Source organism: Drosophila kikkawai, chromosome 3R (assembly GCF_030179895.1).
Source record: "Drosophila kikkawai strain 14028-0561.14 chromosome 3R, DkikHiC1v2, whole genome shotgun sequence".
Taxonomy (NCBI): domain Eukaryota; kingdom Metazoa; phylum Arthropoda; class Insecta; order Diptera; family Drosophilidae; genus Drosophila; species Drosophila kikkawai.
In genome coordinates this window covers 34,751,521-34,764,843 of record NC_091731.1, presented here as the reverse complement: position 1 = coordinate 34,764,843, position 13,323 = coordinate 34,751,521, and the positions used below count along the sequence as shown (strand labels likewise).

At 47.6% G+C, this 13,323-nt stretch overlaps 3 protein-coding genes across 4 annotated transcripts; 2 read left to right on the top strand and 1 right to left on the bottom strand.

Moving 5' to 3' along the window:
* Window positions 1-2,944: 2,944 nt before the first annotated feature.
* LOC108072107 (zinc finger protein 658B) lies at window positions 2,945-7,470 on the bottom strand. Its single transcript, XM_017163128.2, has 3 exons — window positions 7,230-7,470; window positions 6,855-7,171; window positions 2,945-6,802 (listed from the first exon to the last, which is right to left on the bottom strand). The coding sequence occupies exons 1-3, from the start codon at window positions 7,356-7,358 to the stop codon at window positions 2,962-2,964; spliced, it is 4,287 nt and encodes a 1,428-aa protein (XP_017018617.1). The 5' UTR covers window positions 7,359-7,470; the 3' UTR covers window positions 2,945-2,961.
* Window positions 7,471-7,756: 286 nt separating this feature from the next.
* Window positions 7,757-11,252, top strand: LOC108072108 (zinc finger protein 420). Its single transcript, XM_017163130.3, has 6 exons — window positions 7,757-7,983; window positions 8,044-8,558; window positions 8,618-8,881; window positions 9,009-9,861; window positions 10,066-10,623; window positions 10,685-11,252. The coding sequence occupies exons 1-6, from the start codon at window positions 7,864-7,866 to the stop codon at window positions 11,216-11,218; spliced, it is 2,844 nt and encodes a 947-aa protein (XP_017018619.1). The 5' UTR covers window positions 7,757-7,863; the 3' UTR covers window positions 11,219-11,252.
* A 223-nt stretch (window positions 11,253-11,475) lies between these two features.
* On the top strand, window positions 11,476-13,191 carry CHKov2 (CHK domain ov2). 2 transcript variants are annotated; one of them, XM_017163003.3, is made up of 5 exons: window positions 11,476-11,697; window positions 11,748-12,244; window positions 12,300-12,477; window positions 12,531-12,722; window positions 12,794-13,191. In XM_017163003.3, exons 1-5 carry the CDS (start codon window positions 11,523-11,525, stop codon window positions 12,982-12,984), a joined length of 1,233 nt encoding a protein of 410 aa, XP_017018492.1. In that variant the 5' UTR covers window positions 11,476-11,522; the 3' UTR covers window positions 12,985-13,191. The 2 variants fall into 2 exon arrangements, 1 of the variants encoding a protein (XP_017018492.1); XR_011445209.1 differs by lacking the exon at window positions 12,794-13,191 and having other exon boundaries at window positions 12,337-12,477; window positions 12,531-12,667.
* The last annotated feature ends 132 nt before the right edge of the window (window positions 13,192-13,323 follow it).

Below are 13,323 nucleotides of genomic sequence, written 5' to 3'. Positions count from 1 at the left end.
AACGACCTCCGACATTCCCACATGCTTCTTTCTTCTTCTTTTCTTCTTTTATTTATTTAAAGCTGAAATAAATAATAAGCCTTAAAAAATGTGCTATTTTTGAGTTATGAGGAGGATGCGGTTTTTTTTTGGGTGATGCAAGTGAGCAAATTTTTTCATTCGATTTGGCCGCTTTCCAAACTGGGGTAACAGGCGAACAGAAACCAGCAGCAAGCAACTGAAAACTGGTATAAACTTTTATAAAAACTTTTGGGCAAAAATAATAATTGGTATAAACTGTTATATTTCATTTTAGCATTTACACCTATTTGTTGCCGACAACAACAGCTTGATGGCAACAACAACCTTTTTACAACAACATCCCTTCAGCAGCCCATCCAAGTTTTTGAACATTTCCATGCAAATTGCCCGTTACCCAAATTGGGGTAACAGGCGAACAGAAACCAGCAGCAAGCAACTAAAAACTGGTATAAACTGTTATAAAAAGTCCAAGTTTCGAACCATTGATCTTGGAGTAAGCGAAGACTCAAACCAGATGTGACCATATTGTAAATTTTTTGGCTAAAATGTTGCTAAAATGCACCTGGGCACACTGAAACTGACTTCGCATCAGTGATGCTCATCTATCTATTTTGTCCCAATAAAGAAATATAGCTAGATGAGCATCACTGCCATTAAGCCTGATTTTATAGCCTCCCAATATTGCAAAATAGCTACATGAGCATCACTGATGCAAAGTCTGATTTTATAGCCTCCCAATATTGCAATATAGCCAGATGAGCATCACTGCCATTAAGCCCGATTTTATAGCCTCCCAATATTGCAATATAGCTAGATGAGCATCACTGATGGAGAAGAGCATCACTGATGCAAGTGAGCAAAATTATTCATTCAATTTGGCCGTTTCCCAAACTGGGGTAACAGGCGAACAGAAACCAGCAGCAAGCAACTGAAAACTGGTATAAACTGTTATAAAAACTTTTGGGCAAAAGTAATAATTGGTATAAACTGTTATATTTCATTTTATGCATTTACACCTATTTGTTGCCGACAACAACAGCTTGATGGCAACAACAACCTTTTTACAACAACATCCCTTCAGCAGCCCATCCAAATTTTTGAACATTTCCATGCAAATTGCCCGTTACCCAAATTGGGGTAACAGGCGAACAGAAACCAGCAGCAAGCAACTGAAAACTGGTATAAACTGTTATAAAAAGTCCAAGTTTCGAACCATTGATCTTGGAGTAAGCGAAGACTCAAACCAGATGTGACCATATTGTAAATTTTTTGGCTAAAATGTTGCTTAAATGCACCTGGGCACACTGAAACTGACTTTGCATCAGTGATGCTCATCTATCTATTTTGTCCCAATAAAGAAATATAGCTAGATGAGCATCACTGCCATTAAGCCTAATATATTGCCTTCCAATATTGCAAAATAGCTACATGAGCATCACTGATGCAAAGTCTGATTTTATAGCCTTCCAATATTGCAATATAGCCAGATGAGCATCACTGTCATTAAGCCCGATTTTATAGCCTCCCAATATTGCAATATAGCTAGATGAGCATCACTGATGGAGATGAGCATCACTGATGCAAGTGAGCAAATTTTTTCATTCGATTTGGCCGCTTTCCAAACTGGGGTAACAGGCGAATAGAAACCAGCAGCAAGCAACTGAAAACTGGTATAAACTGTTATAAAAACTTTTGTCCAAAAATAATAATTGGTATAAACTTTTATATTTCATTTTATGCATTTATACCTATTTGTTGCCGACAACAACAGCTTATGGCAACAACAACCTTTTTACAACAACATCCCTACAGCAGCCCATACAAATTTCCGAACATTTCCATGCAAATTGCCCGTTTCCCAAATTGGGGTAACAGGCGAACAGAAATCAGCAGCAAGCAACTGAAAACTGGTATAAACTGTTATAAAAAGTCCAAGTTTCAAACCATTTAGGATTCTGAGCAAGTAAGCGGAGACTTTTGAATCCAAATTTAGGTTTTATTTTACAACTGCACCTGGGCACACTAAAACTGATCGTCGTTAAATTCAAATTTGGCAGTTAAATTCAAATTCAAATTTGGCAGTTAAAAAATTTAAAAATATTAAAGAATTCAACAAAAAATTCTTAAATAAAAATAAAAAAATCTGAAAAAAAATGTTAAAAATTCAGAAAAAAATTAAAAAATTCAGAAAAATTTTAAAAATTAAGACAAAAATTTAAAAAATTTTAAAATGCAGAAAAAAATTTTAAAATTTAGGTTTTGCTTTCAAAATAATCAGATTTTTCCCCAAACGATCCCAAATAAATGCCGCCTTCACAAAAAAATTGCGCATTGATTTCACCATCTTTTATTGATTCATATTTGTGTGTTCCATCAATTACATTTACATATTTAAATTGCATTTATAAATATTTTAATTATCTACTCCTGCTGCAGGCTTTCATATAGCCCGGAGCCAAGATTCGATCACCGTCCTCTACTGCCATCCGGTTGAGGTCTGTCCAGCCAGCTGCTCGCTCCTTTAGCTTCATCTCTGGCAATCCTAAAATTATATAAAATTACTTTATAGGGTGGGAAAGGTCTCCATCACTGCGTTGCAAACTTCTGACTGAAATTATAATACCCTGCAAGGGTATAAAAATATATATGTATAATCATACAAATATGGTTAAATATCCATTTAAAGAAATCATTTATTTCAGGTCTTGAAGGGTATTATGATTTTAGTAATTTCCAATCATATATTTTCTTCTTCCTAGTTTATCTTTAATTTGAATTAAAACAAAAAAAGAAAGCTTTTTCAGGAAGCCAAAGGCTTACAATCGGTTTAAGTGATTTTAGTTCTTGTAAAAGTTAATCCAAAATTTCTGTGTAAACTCCCCAGGAAAAGAAAAAAACCTTCCTTGATATTTTTATGAACCGAATTTTTATTCCCCAATCTCATACAGTAAACTGTTCCAAAACCGTGCGCCTTGCAGGCTCCCCAGAAGTCTGACCCTCCTCGTAGTGGCCCTGCTGCAGGCGATGATTCTTCAGCGCTGTTCCCTGGATGAAACGCTCCCCGCAGATGCCGCACTGATATGGCCGCTCGCCTGTGTGCCGACGGATGTGGAGTGTCAGGTCGTTGGACTGGGTGAAGCTCTTCTCGCAATAGGTGCACTTGTACGGCCGCTCGCCGCTGTGGATGCGCATGTGCTGCTGCAGCTTGTAGGAGCGGGCGAATCCCTTCTGGCAGACGGTACACACGTGCGGCCGCTCTCCGGTATGCGTTCGTCGGTGGCACATAAGGTCCGAGGATCGTGGGAAGGCCATGGAGCAGAACTCGCACTTGAAAGGCTTCTCGCCGGTATGGCGACGCATATGGATGATCAGGTTGGAGGAGGAACTGACCGCCTTGCCGCAGAAAGCGCACAGGAAGCGCTTCGGTTCCTTGGGGGAGGCGGCTCTGGCAGGACGAACCTTGACCACATCGGGGCCCCGGCCATCGGGCCCATGGAACTTTTTAACGTGCGCTGAGAGACGGTCCTTTCGGTTGTACTTCCTCGGGCAGAGGGCACACTGGAAAACCGGGCTCCCGGCCTTTGGCTCTTCCGGCGAAGGCTCTTTGCCTTCCTCCTGCTCCGGATTGTCCGTCTTGCCGTGCTGCAGCTGCATGTGCGTCAGCAGGTTCGACTCCCACATGAACTTGTAGCCGCAGCGAGAGCACGTGAACTGCTTCTCCCGGTTGCCGCACTGCGTCCTCTTGTGATGGGCAATGAGATCGGGGCAGACGCTTTTGAAGATGCACTGGTCGCAGCCATCGGGAATCTTCTCCAGGCGGTGCATGGCCTGCTGGTGCTGTTGCAGCTCGAACTTTCGCACGCACCTCAGCTGGCACATGCCGCACGTATAGTAGGCAGGTACTCCGGGCGGCTTCGACTGCTCCTCATCAGTTTCCGAATCCTGGAGCTCCAGTTCAAAGCCCATTTGGTTGGTGATCGAGTAGTTCTTCAACGAGGAGAGCTCGTGATGGCTCCCCGCCGGCATGGTTTCCAGATGCAGACGCAGGGCGGCTATACTAGCGAAACTGACATTGCACACCCGGCACTCCACAGTTTTCTGCCCGCCTGGATGTCCGTAGGAGTCCAGCAGAGCCTCGGCATAGTGCAACTCACTAGCTCGGATGCCATGGCGCGCGATGTGCTGCAGGAGATTGGCCCAGCGGTAGAAACGACGAGCACACCAACGGCAACGGTAGACCGTGGCCTCCCGGGCATGCATCATGGTGTGCCGCGTGAGATCCTTCTGCATCTTGAACGTTCGCTGGCATTCGCCGCATTGAAATTCGGTTTCCGATTGCGTAGAGTCCTCTGCCGGTGGCATCTCAGCCTGCTGATGGGACAGATGTAGGTGTTGCTTCAGGTTCTCTTGCCAGCGGAAGCGGAGCGGGCATTTGCGGCACTGAAAGCGCTTCTGGGCGTTACCGCAAAAGGTCCTGGAGTGATGTTCTAGCAGGGATTCGCTGACAAACCTAGCCTGACAGTGGGAGCAAATAAACGGTGCCTCCTCCCACTGATGAGTCTCCCCTTGGTGGGCATAAAGCTTATGCTTTCTGTTCACCACCGTGGGACATAGCTGGCAGGCATATTTCACGCTGGAAAGCTGTTCCTCCTCTTGCTCGGATCCCGTGTCCGTCTCGCTGCTGTCCAAGTTGAGCTCCAAGCCAGCCTCATTGGTAATGGAAATAAATCGTTCCAACTCGAATCCGTTTTCCACATCAGCCATAATTCTATCCGCCAGTTCATCTCTGTCCAAGATTGTACCCACTTCCGGATGCAGCGCCTTTGAGATATGGGAGATATCGGTCTCCTCGGAGAAGTTCAATCCGTACTGATGGGCGGCCAGGTGTGCTCGCAAATCAGAGATCTTGGAGTGGCGGGAGAGACATATCATGCACTGGATCTGCTTGGAGCCATGAGGACGGGAGAGCAGGGCAAGAACCTGACTACTCTCGGTTATAAGAGGCTGCTCTTCGGAGTGCACACGCAGGTGAGACTTTAGGCCATCCTTGCGGTGGAACTTTCGATCGCAGTGCGGACACTCGAACTGCGCCGACTGAGGCAGGTGCAGCCGCTTGTGACGCGTGAGATCCTTGTGCCAGACAAAGACCTTTTCGCACTCATCGCACTGCAACTTGGCGTCCCGATGCTCACCCTCCAGGAGTTGCTCCTCCTCCCCTTGGCAATGGTGGGTCTTCAGATGCAGTTCGTAGTTGCTTGGCCAGATGAACCGCAAATTGCAACTCTGGCAGTGATGGCGGAAATGTTTCTTGCCACAGATCCGGCGGCGGTGCTGCAGCAGCAGGGCATCACTTATAAAGCTAGCGCCACAATCCTGGCAGGAACAAGGCAACTCAGTCGTCGTGGCCCTTGAATGGGCGTTGTTCTGGTGCTGCAGCAGGGTCGTTAGTCTGTTTGTGACCTTTCCACACAGCAAACAGGTGTGGGAGGTGGGCTTCTCGTCCTCCTCCCGGTCGTTGCCGCTCTGCTCCGTCTCGGAATCAAAGAGATCCAGCTCTTGGCCACTGCCCGTGCACGCATTGTAGTAGCGATCAAAGTCCTGCACCTCAAAGTCCTCGGCTACGCGAACACCCAGCTCCTCCGGAGTGCAGTCCAATCCGTTGGGATAGAACGAACGAAAGAAGGTGGAATTTTGCTCCGGATTGATATTATTCTGGTGGGTAACCAGGTGTATGCGCAATTGGGCCAAACTGGGCAGCGTTTCATCGCACAAGGAGCAGGAGATGTGGCGGGCAGACGTGGTTTCCTCGTGACTATGTGAGCAAGCGTGCCTGTGCTGATTCTCCGGCCACATAAACTTCCCCGGACACTTGGGGCAGCGATATCGCTTTAGTTTGCTTTGACACTGGGTGTTTACATGGCACTCGTACAGTCTGGAGCACAGGAATCCGACTTTACAAAAGCTGCAGCGTTGCCAGGGAAGCTCTGAAGTAGAGGATTGGGCGTGCTCCTCCAGTGTGTGCCTCACCATTTGATGTTTCCTGGAAAAGGAGAGATTGCACATTGTGCATTCATATTTGGACTCTCCGCCGGGTGATTCCTCGTCCGAGTCACATAATCCCAACTCGTAGCCATGAATATTCACCACGGAAGCAAACTTGTCCAAGTGCCCTGCCTCTATGTCCTTGATAATGTGCTGCTTGGCGCCTTCCAAGTTGTTTAGAAGCTCGGCATAGTGCTCCTTGATTACATCGCTATTCTCCCTCAACTGGGACAGGCTCTCCACATTCTGATGGCTGACCAAGTGAGTTCTGAGCTCTTGAATTCGCGGGCACTTCAAGCCACACAGCTTGCACTCAATTCTCTTTAGCCTGCCGGAACTGTAAAGCCGTTCGGCGAAGCGCCATTCGTTACCCAGCTCCAGAGCCTTGCTTTTGGCATCGCGCTTTTCGTGACAGCGCAGGTGGAATGTGTACTTGTCCTTGCGCAAGAATCCCTTGCCGCAGGTGTCGCATACGTAAGCGTTGGATTTCTCGAAATGGATGCGGGCATGGCGCTGCATATCGCGGAACCAGGAGAAGGTCTTGCCGCACACCTTGCAGGCATGGCGGCCATCGGAGGTCATAGACTGGCGCTTGGCCGGGCCGGGCGGACGGCCACGACGGCGTTTGATGGGCGATGGTTCTAATGGTAACTCCAATTCCTCAGTATCGCTCTCCACAGGCTGCTTGAGTTTCCGTGAACTACGTCGCAGGGAATAGGGCTTCTTCTCGGCCTGATTCCTAAGGAGAAATGGAATTAATACAAGCTTTAATACAAGTTTATAAAACTCACTCATCACTGACTGCTGCTTCAGCAGGTTCCTCATCGCTGTCACTTTCCGGCTGCCATTTGAACTCCACAGGTGATATTCCTGGGGAATCCACAACAAACTTGGGAGTCGCCTCATCGATATCTACTTCGGTTTTGATATGCTGCTCCTCCTGCGGAATGTCAATGGGCATTTCTTCGAGGCATTCCCGCAAACGAACCAAGAGCTCGCCATTGACTTTTCTGGCCTGTTCCACAAAAGCATAGGCACTTTCCAATCTCGCCAGGCACTCGGTGCAGAGATGTTGCGGCAGACTGTCACCCGAGCTCTCAACCAGGGGCTATATAATCGGATAAAGAGTATTAGAGGGTTATTTCTGGATCTCAATGTCTACTTACATCGATTTGCGTTAGCTCCTGGAGCACATCATAGAAACTTTTTGAGGCGTCTTTGGCCAGACAGGTGGACAGTGGCCGTAAGTCCGTGTTCTGGACCGCACAAGTGCGGCAAATATTTGGGGGAAGCATTGTGCCGGCGCCGTAGTTACATCAGGTATATTTTTATGCTCGAAAAACAATAAGAAACTAGGAAAAACAATGTAAATCTTTGAGTTTTGAGAAAATGCAACAAGAGATATTGGCAGTGTGACCAGATTTGGCAATTCATAACCCATAACCATAAGGTGGTCGCGAGAGCTGCTCTCTTTCATGGTACAATTATATAAGGTGGTCCATTTTTACAGTATGATATTGCTACAGTGTTGCCAGGCTATGACCACCCACATAAGCAATATTCTGAGCAAAATTTAGCTAAATGAACTCTTAAATAAGCCAAGAGCAGAGAAAGCGGAAAATAAATGCTAACGGTTCATGCTGGTATGACCACCTTACATACTTCCATCATGCTCAACCGATGCACCGCTACCCAACACTGCACCCGCCGCTCAGCTGTTTACTTGACAATTTTTATCAGACGCTTTTTGCCTTTTCGTGCTGGGAATTACGAATTAAACGCATTAAATGTGCTAGAAGGATGACGCGGACGTGCAGAATCTGCGGCGGAGATGACGGACGCTACTGGATTGAGACGCCGGTGGAAAAATACGCGGAGAAGACCTTCGGACAGCTGCTGGTCGAGCTAACGAGGATCGAGGTGGGCTAGCTATTGTCAGCCAATTTCCGCCCGCATTAATGCGAATTATTGCTTTAATAGGTGGCTATGGCCCGGGCGGAGAAGTTCCCCCAGTGGCTGTGCTCCGCCTGCGCCCAGAAGCTGGAGACTACCTACGACTTTGTGCTGCAGGCACGGCAAACGCACGAGCTGTGGCTGCGCAAGCTGGGCGACGACTCTGGGGACGAAATGCTGGGCTCCGAGGCCCTGGAGGCTCTCAGGGAGACACCCATTCATTTGTTCGAAATCGAGGGCGTGACCATCAAGTCCGAGGTGCTGGAGCCGCCAATGAAGATGGGAAGAGGCGGGGTTACCGCCGATCCTCTGGTACGCTCGCGGCTCGTCAAGCGCACCATTGTGCACTTTAGTGACTCGGATGGAGGCGACCAAGAAGATGTCCCATTGCGCCAGCGAAAGGTCTCCCCAGCCCCACAGCCCGTCAACGCCGAGGAGAAGCACAACATCTGCGAGGTGTGCAACAAGGCGTTTCGCTACGTCACCAATCTGTATCGCCACAAGCAGCGGGATCATGGCCTGCCCCCAAAGCCAGGCGAGGAGTGAGTGATTTCCCTTAATATTTAGTCTAGTCTCTAATGGTTTGCTCTTGACTCACCAGGATAGACGACGATGACAACTACTACAAGTGCGATCAGTGCGACAAGGCCTACAAGTATGTTATGGCGCTGGTGAAACACAAGCACGCAGAGCACGGAGCGAGTCTTTTGCCCTCAAAGACGTCCAGGCGGAAGATGCCCGGCAGGCCCTCGGTGATGCCTGGCGATGCGAGTCCCTCTAGTCCAGCTTCCACCTCGGGAACCTCCACGCAGCGCAGTCGCGGCAATACTGATGCCCTGGTGCACAGCATCATAAAGGCAGTCGAGTGAGTAGCGAGATCTATTAACTAAATTAAGGCATTATAGGGGCTCCATAGAAATCTCGATTCTGCTGGCACCTTTGTATACCCATCGAGCTAGATCTTTTCATCTGATTTGATAATTCTCCCGCAGACTCTCGGACGAAGACGAAGGTAACTGCAGCGTGGACAACTACTACAAGTGCGATCAGTGCAGCAAATCCTACAAGTACATTGTCAGCCTGATCAAGCACAAGCACCGGGAGCACACGGATCGGGACAAGAAGCAATCGGACTCGGAGGACGATCTCCCGCTAGCCTCCACATCTGCAGCCTTGGCCACGTCATCCTCAGCCAAAACCTCGAGGATCAATCGACGCGTCGAGGACTTTGATCCGCACAGCTGCGAGCCGAATGGGGCCAAGGAAATCAAGTGCATGATCTGCCTTCGCCGGTTTACCAAGCTGCGCGAGCTGAGGGATCACCTGCACGCCCATCCCACAGACTTTGATTTCGAGGCCCATGGAGAGCCCATCGAGCGCATAGCCGAGGGCTTCTTCAAGACTGCCGTCGAGTCCACGACGGAGGGCCTAAAGCGTCGGATATTCCGGGATCTCAGGCTGGGGGTGTATGGCCGCTACTATTCCATTACCAACCAGGCGCGCTATGAGATGAATATGGACAGCTCGGACACAGACAGCGATGGTGAAGGCGAGGCGGATGTGGTGCTGCGACGCAGCTACGCCTGCGAGCTGTGTGACTCCCCCGAGGCCAGGTGGCCAAGGAAGTACCTGCTGCATCAGCACCACCGACAGGAGCACACCTGGCTGGATGCGCCGTATGTCTGCCAGCGTTGCGATTCCCGCTTTCTCAGTGCCCAGCTGTTGGAGCACCACACCAGCCAGCTGTGCCAGAACACGCTGAAGCGTTTCCAGTGCGAAAAGTGTCCGCAGCGCTTCTTCTGGCGGCGAAACCTGCGCGCCCATCTCGTCGAGCACAAGAGCAAGGTGAGCCTCGACTGTGAAATGAAGGGAACCTTTACGAGAAACCATTCAAAGGCTTTCAAAAACGAACCCTAATTTTAATTTTTAATTTAAATTTTAATTTAATTATTACGTTTTGTAAATGCCTTGAATTATTTGCTTAAATCAATATTAAGTCGTTAATAAATCTCTTTTTATTTCTTGTATTTTTCGGCATCAATGTCTTAGCAAGAGTACTACTCCTGCGATCAGTGCTCCCGCAGCTTCCAGGACAAGAGCGCCGTGACCAAGCACAAGCTGATGGTGCACCGGGACGGCAACGCACAGCTAATTCCATGCCGCTGGTGCACGCGCACCTTCTACCGCCCAGGTCTGCTCTACAAGCACGTGCAGCGGCACGGCTTCACAGGGCAGGATCTGCCACTGGCCGAGACTCTGCTGGCGGATGCCTCCAAGCATGCGGGCCAGAAGAGTATCCAGTGTAAAGTGTGCGACATTCAGTTCATCAGCGTGGCGGATCTGCGGCGCCACATCGCCATGCAGGGCGGGCACAGCGACCTGCCATCGGCGTACATGATAAGCACTGAAACTGGCTTTGAGCTGCTGTTGGAGGATACGGACGACAGTGATGAGGAGGGTTTCCAGGCCAGTAGAACCTACAGTTGCGACCTCTGCGAGCTAAGCTTCCGACGCCGCCGCGAGATGAGCGAGCACCAGTACTCCCTGCATAGCTTCGACAAGCTGCCGCATTCCTGCGAGCATTGCATCTTCAAGAGTGTGGATAAGGTGGGAGTACCTATAGAATTATATTTACTTTTATCTTTTATATATACTCCTTATTTTTCAGTTTATGCTGGAACAGCACTTGAGCAGACAGTGCAGAAACAACGAAAAGAAGTTCGCCTGCCAGCGGTGTGGCTACAAATTCATGTGGGAGGAGAATCTTGCTTTACACCTGGCCACCCAGCATCCCAAGCAACCCGCCATGCCGGAAAATCAGCCGCCGTCGCGAAGAAAACGAAGATTCCGCTACCAGTGCCCCCACTGCTGGCGTTCCTTTGTCGTTCAGCCCAGCTTGGAGAAGCATATTCGGGACATGCACGTGGCCAAAAAGAACCCGGGCAAGAAGTATCTGTGCTCGCTCTGCGGCCTGGAAGCCCTGACGCCCAACAAGCTGAACATCCACATGCGGCGCCACATGGGGGAGAAGCCGTTCAAGTGTGATCTCTGTGAGATGCGCTTTACGGTCTACTACGAGCTGAAGGTTCACCGCCGGAAGCATACGGGCGAGCGACCCTATCAGTGCACCTTCTGTGCCAAGGAATTTGCGCGGCCGGACAAGCTGAGGCGTCACGTCTTCATGCACAATGCCAAGTCATAGAGTACTGCTATTGAGACTAAAAAAGGAATAAAAATTAAATATGAAGATTTAATAAATGGGTTTTAGTTATGAGATAATTGTGATTAAGAAGGCTACTTTTATTTACCAATCTGCAAAACACAGATTAGCTATTGGAAGACACCGATTAAACGATTTCTCTTAAAAGCTGTTTGATTCCCTCATAGCTTTTAAGAGAGTCAACCAAAAGCTTTTAGTGCCATAAAACATCATGTTTTGGAGACAGTATCTCACAGAAAGGCATTCGCATCAGACGCCAGTGCATCATCTAAGCAAAATACTAATAATGACAGAAATAGGGATCCCAGAATGGGTTAACCAACAGCTTTTCCATGGCTTATTAGAACAGAACATCAAAAACTTCAAGGCCATCGTTAAGTTTGTCCCTGGAGCTGCGATCAGCAAAGGCGAGAACTATCTGACAATCGTGCTGCGTATACATATTGAGATGCAGCTGAAAGGTGAGTCAGTTTTACTCTGCTCTTATCAAGTAACCAACGATTAGATACAGATGATAGCACCAAAGATGTCAGCTACATACTAAAGATACCTTTGGTGCCAAATGGCCAGGATCACGACTTCCATGATATGTTTACTACGGAACTGGATATGTACGATCGCCTGATACCTGAACTGGAGGCTATGTATGCCAGGAATACTGCAATATCACCGAAATTCAAGCCGCTGCATTTGAAGTTTCCCGAAAATGCGGTCAAATGTGACTACATCCTATTGGAAGATCTGCGGATGAGGGGTTACAGCAATGTGGATAGAACCCAGGGACTGGAACAATTCGAAGTGGAGGCTGTGCTCAGGAAGCTGGCTCAGTGGCATGCAGCCTCAGCAAAAAGGGTCGTTGACCTGGGAGAGTACGAAAAGGGACTCAGAGAAAGCTACTTCACAGCCGAGCACCAGAAATTGCTGGACGAATTCAATATTAACTTCTGTGTGCCTTTCTTGGAGTGCATGCAGACATATAATCTGGATCCGGGACAAATGGTTCTAATAGTAGGTTACATTTATATATTTTATATTTGTTTATAATTTTATTTGCATTTTAAAGAGCGACTACACATCACGTCTCACTGATTTGAATATAGAATTTGGCAAAAACGATCCCCTGGAGTTGAGTGTGCTAAACCATGGCGATTTCTGGTGCAACAACTTCATGTTCAAGTACAAGGATTCATTGTCGGAGGTGGAAGATGTTTGCTTTGTAGATTTTCAGCTGCCCAAATATGGTAACAAAAAGTAAAAAAATATAAGAGAGGTATATTAACACTATTATATTTAGGCACACCTGCCCAGGACCTTATGTGCCTGCTGATGACATCCCCCAAGTTCTCAATCAAACTGGGGAAATTCGACCATTTCATAGAGTATTATCACCGGCAGCTGGTCGAACACCTCGGCCTGCTCAGATACAACCAGAACGCACCCACACTGGCTCAGCTCCAAGCCCATCTGCACCGATACAGTCTCTGGGGTAAGGCCGGCCTTGATGCGAAACTCATTTAGGAATGGTTACTGAATCCCAAATCTCTCTCGTAATTTCAGCATTTATATGCGCACAGCGAATGCTGCCCATAGTGCTGCTCCCACCGGATCTGGACTCGAATATAGCGAATGTGATGGGCAATTCGGAGGAAGCTACGGCGTTCAAGCGGAAGATGTTTCTGCTCCCGGCTTACGTGGAACAGATCAAAGTCATACTGCCCTGGCTGATTGAGCGGGGTTACATAAGGTGACTGGAGGTTGCAGTGAGCCAAACAGGTTCAACCGGGCTCAACTTATTGTAAAAAGTATTAAATAATATAAAGTTATACCATGCAAACATTGCTATATAATTATCTGAATAATTACTCTAACGAGGGAAAAATCTGTAGAATATTTGGAAGATAAAGGAATGTATTATGTACATTAATCTATTTTTGTTGTTGACAAATATTACAGCGTAATATGCATAAGATATATAAAAAAGAACGAAAGCAGAATCAATATATACTCAAATTGCAAATGGTTTTTATATTAACAACGAAATTAGTGTAATTACCATTAGTTGGTTTTTTTAAGAATATATTTAATAT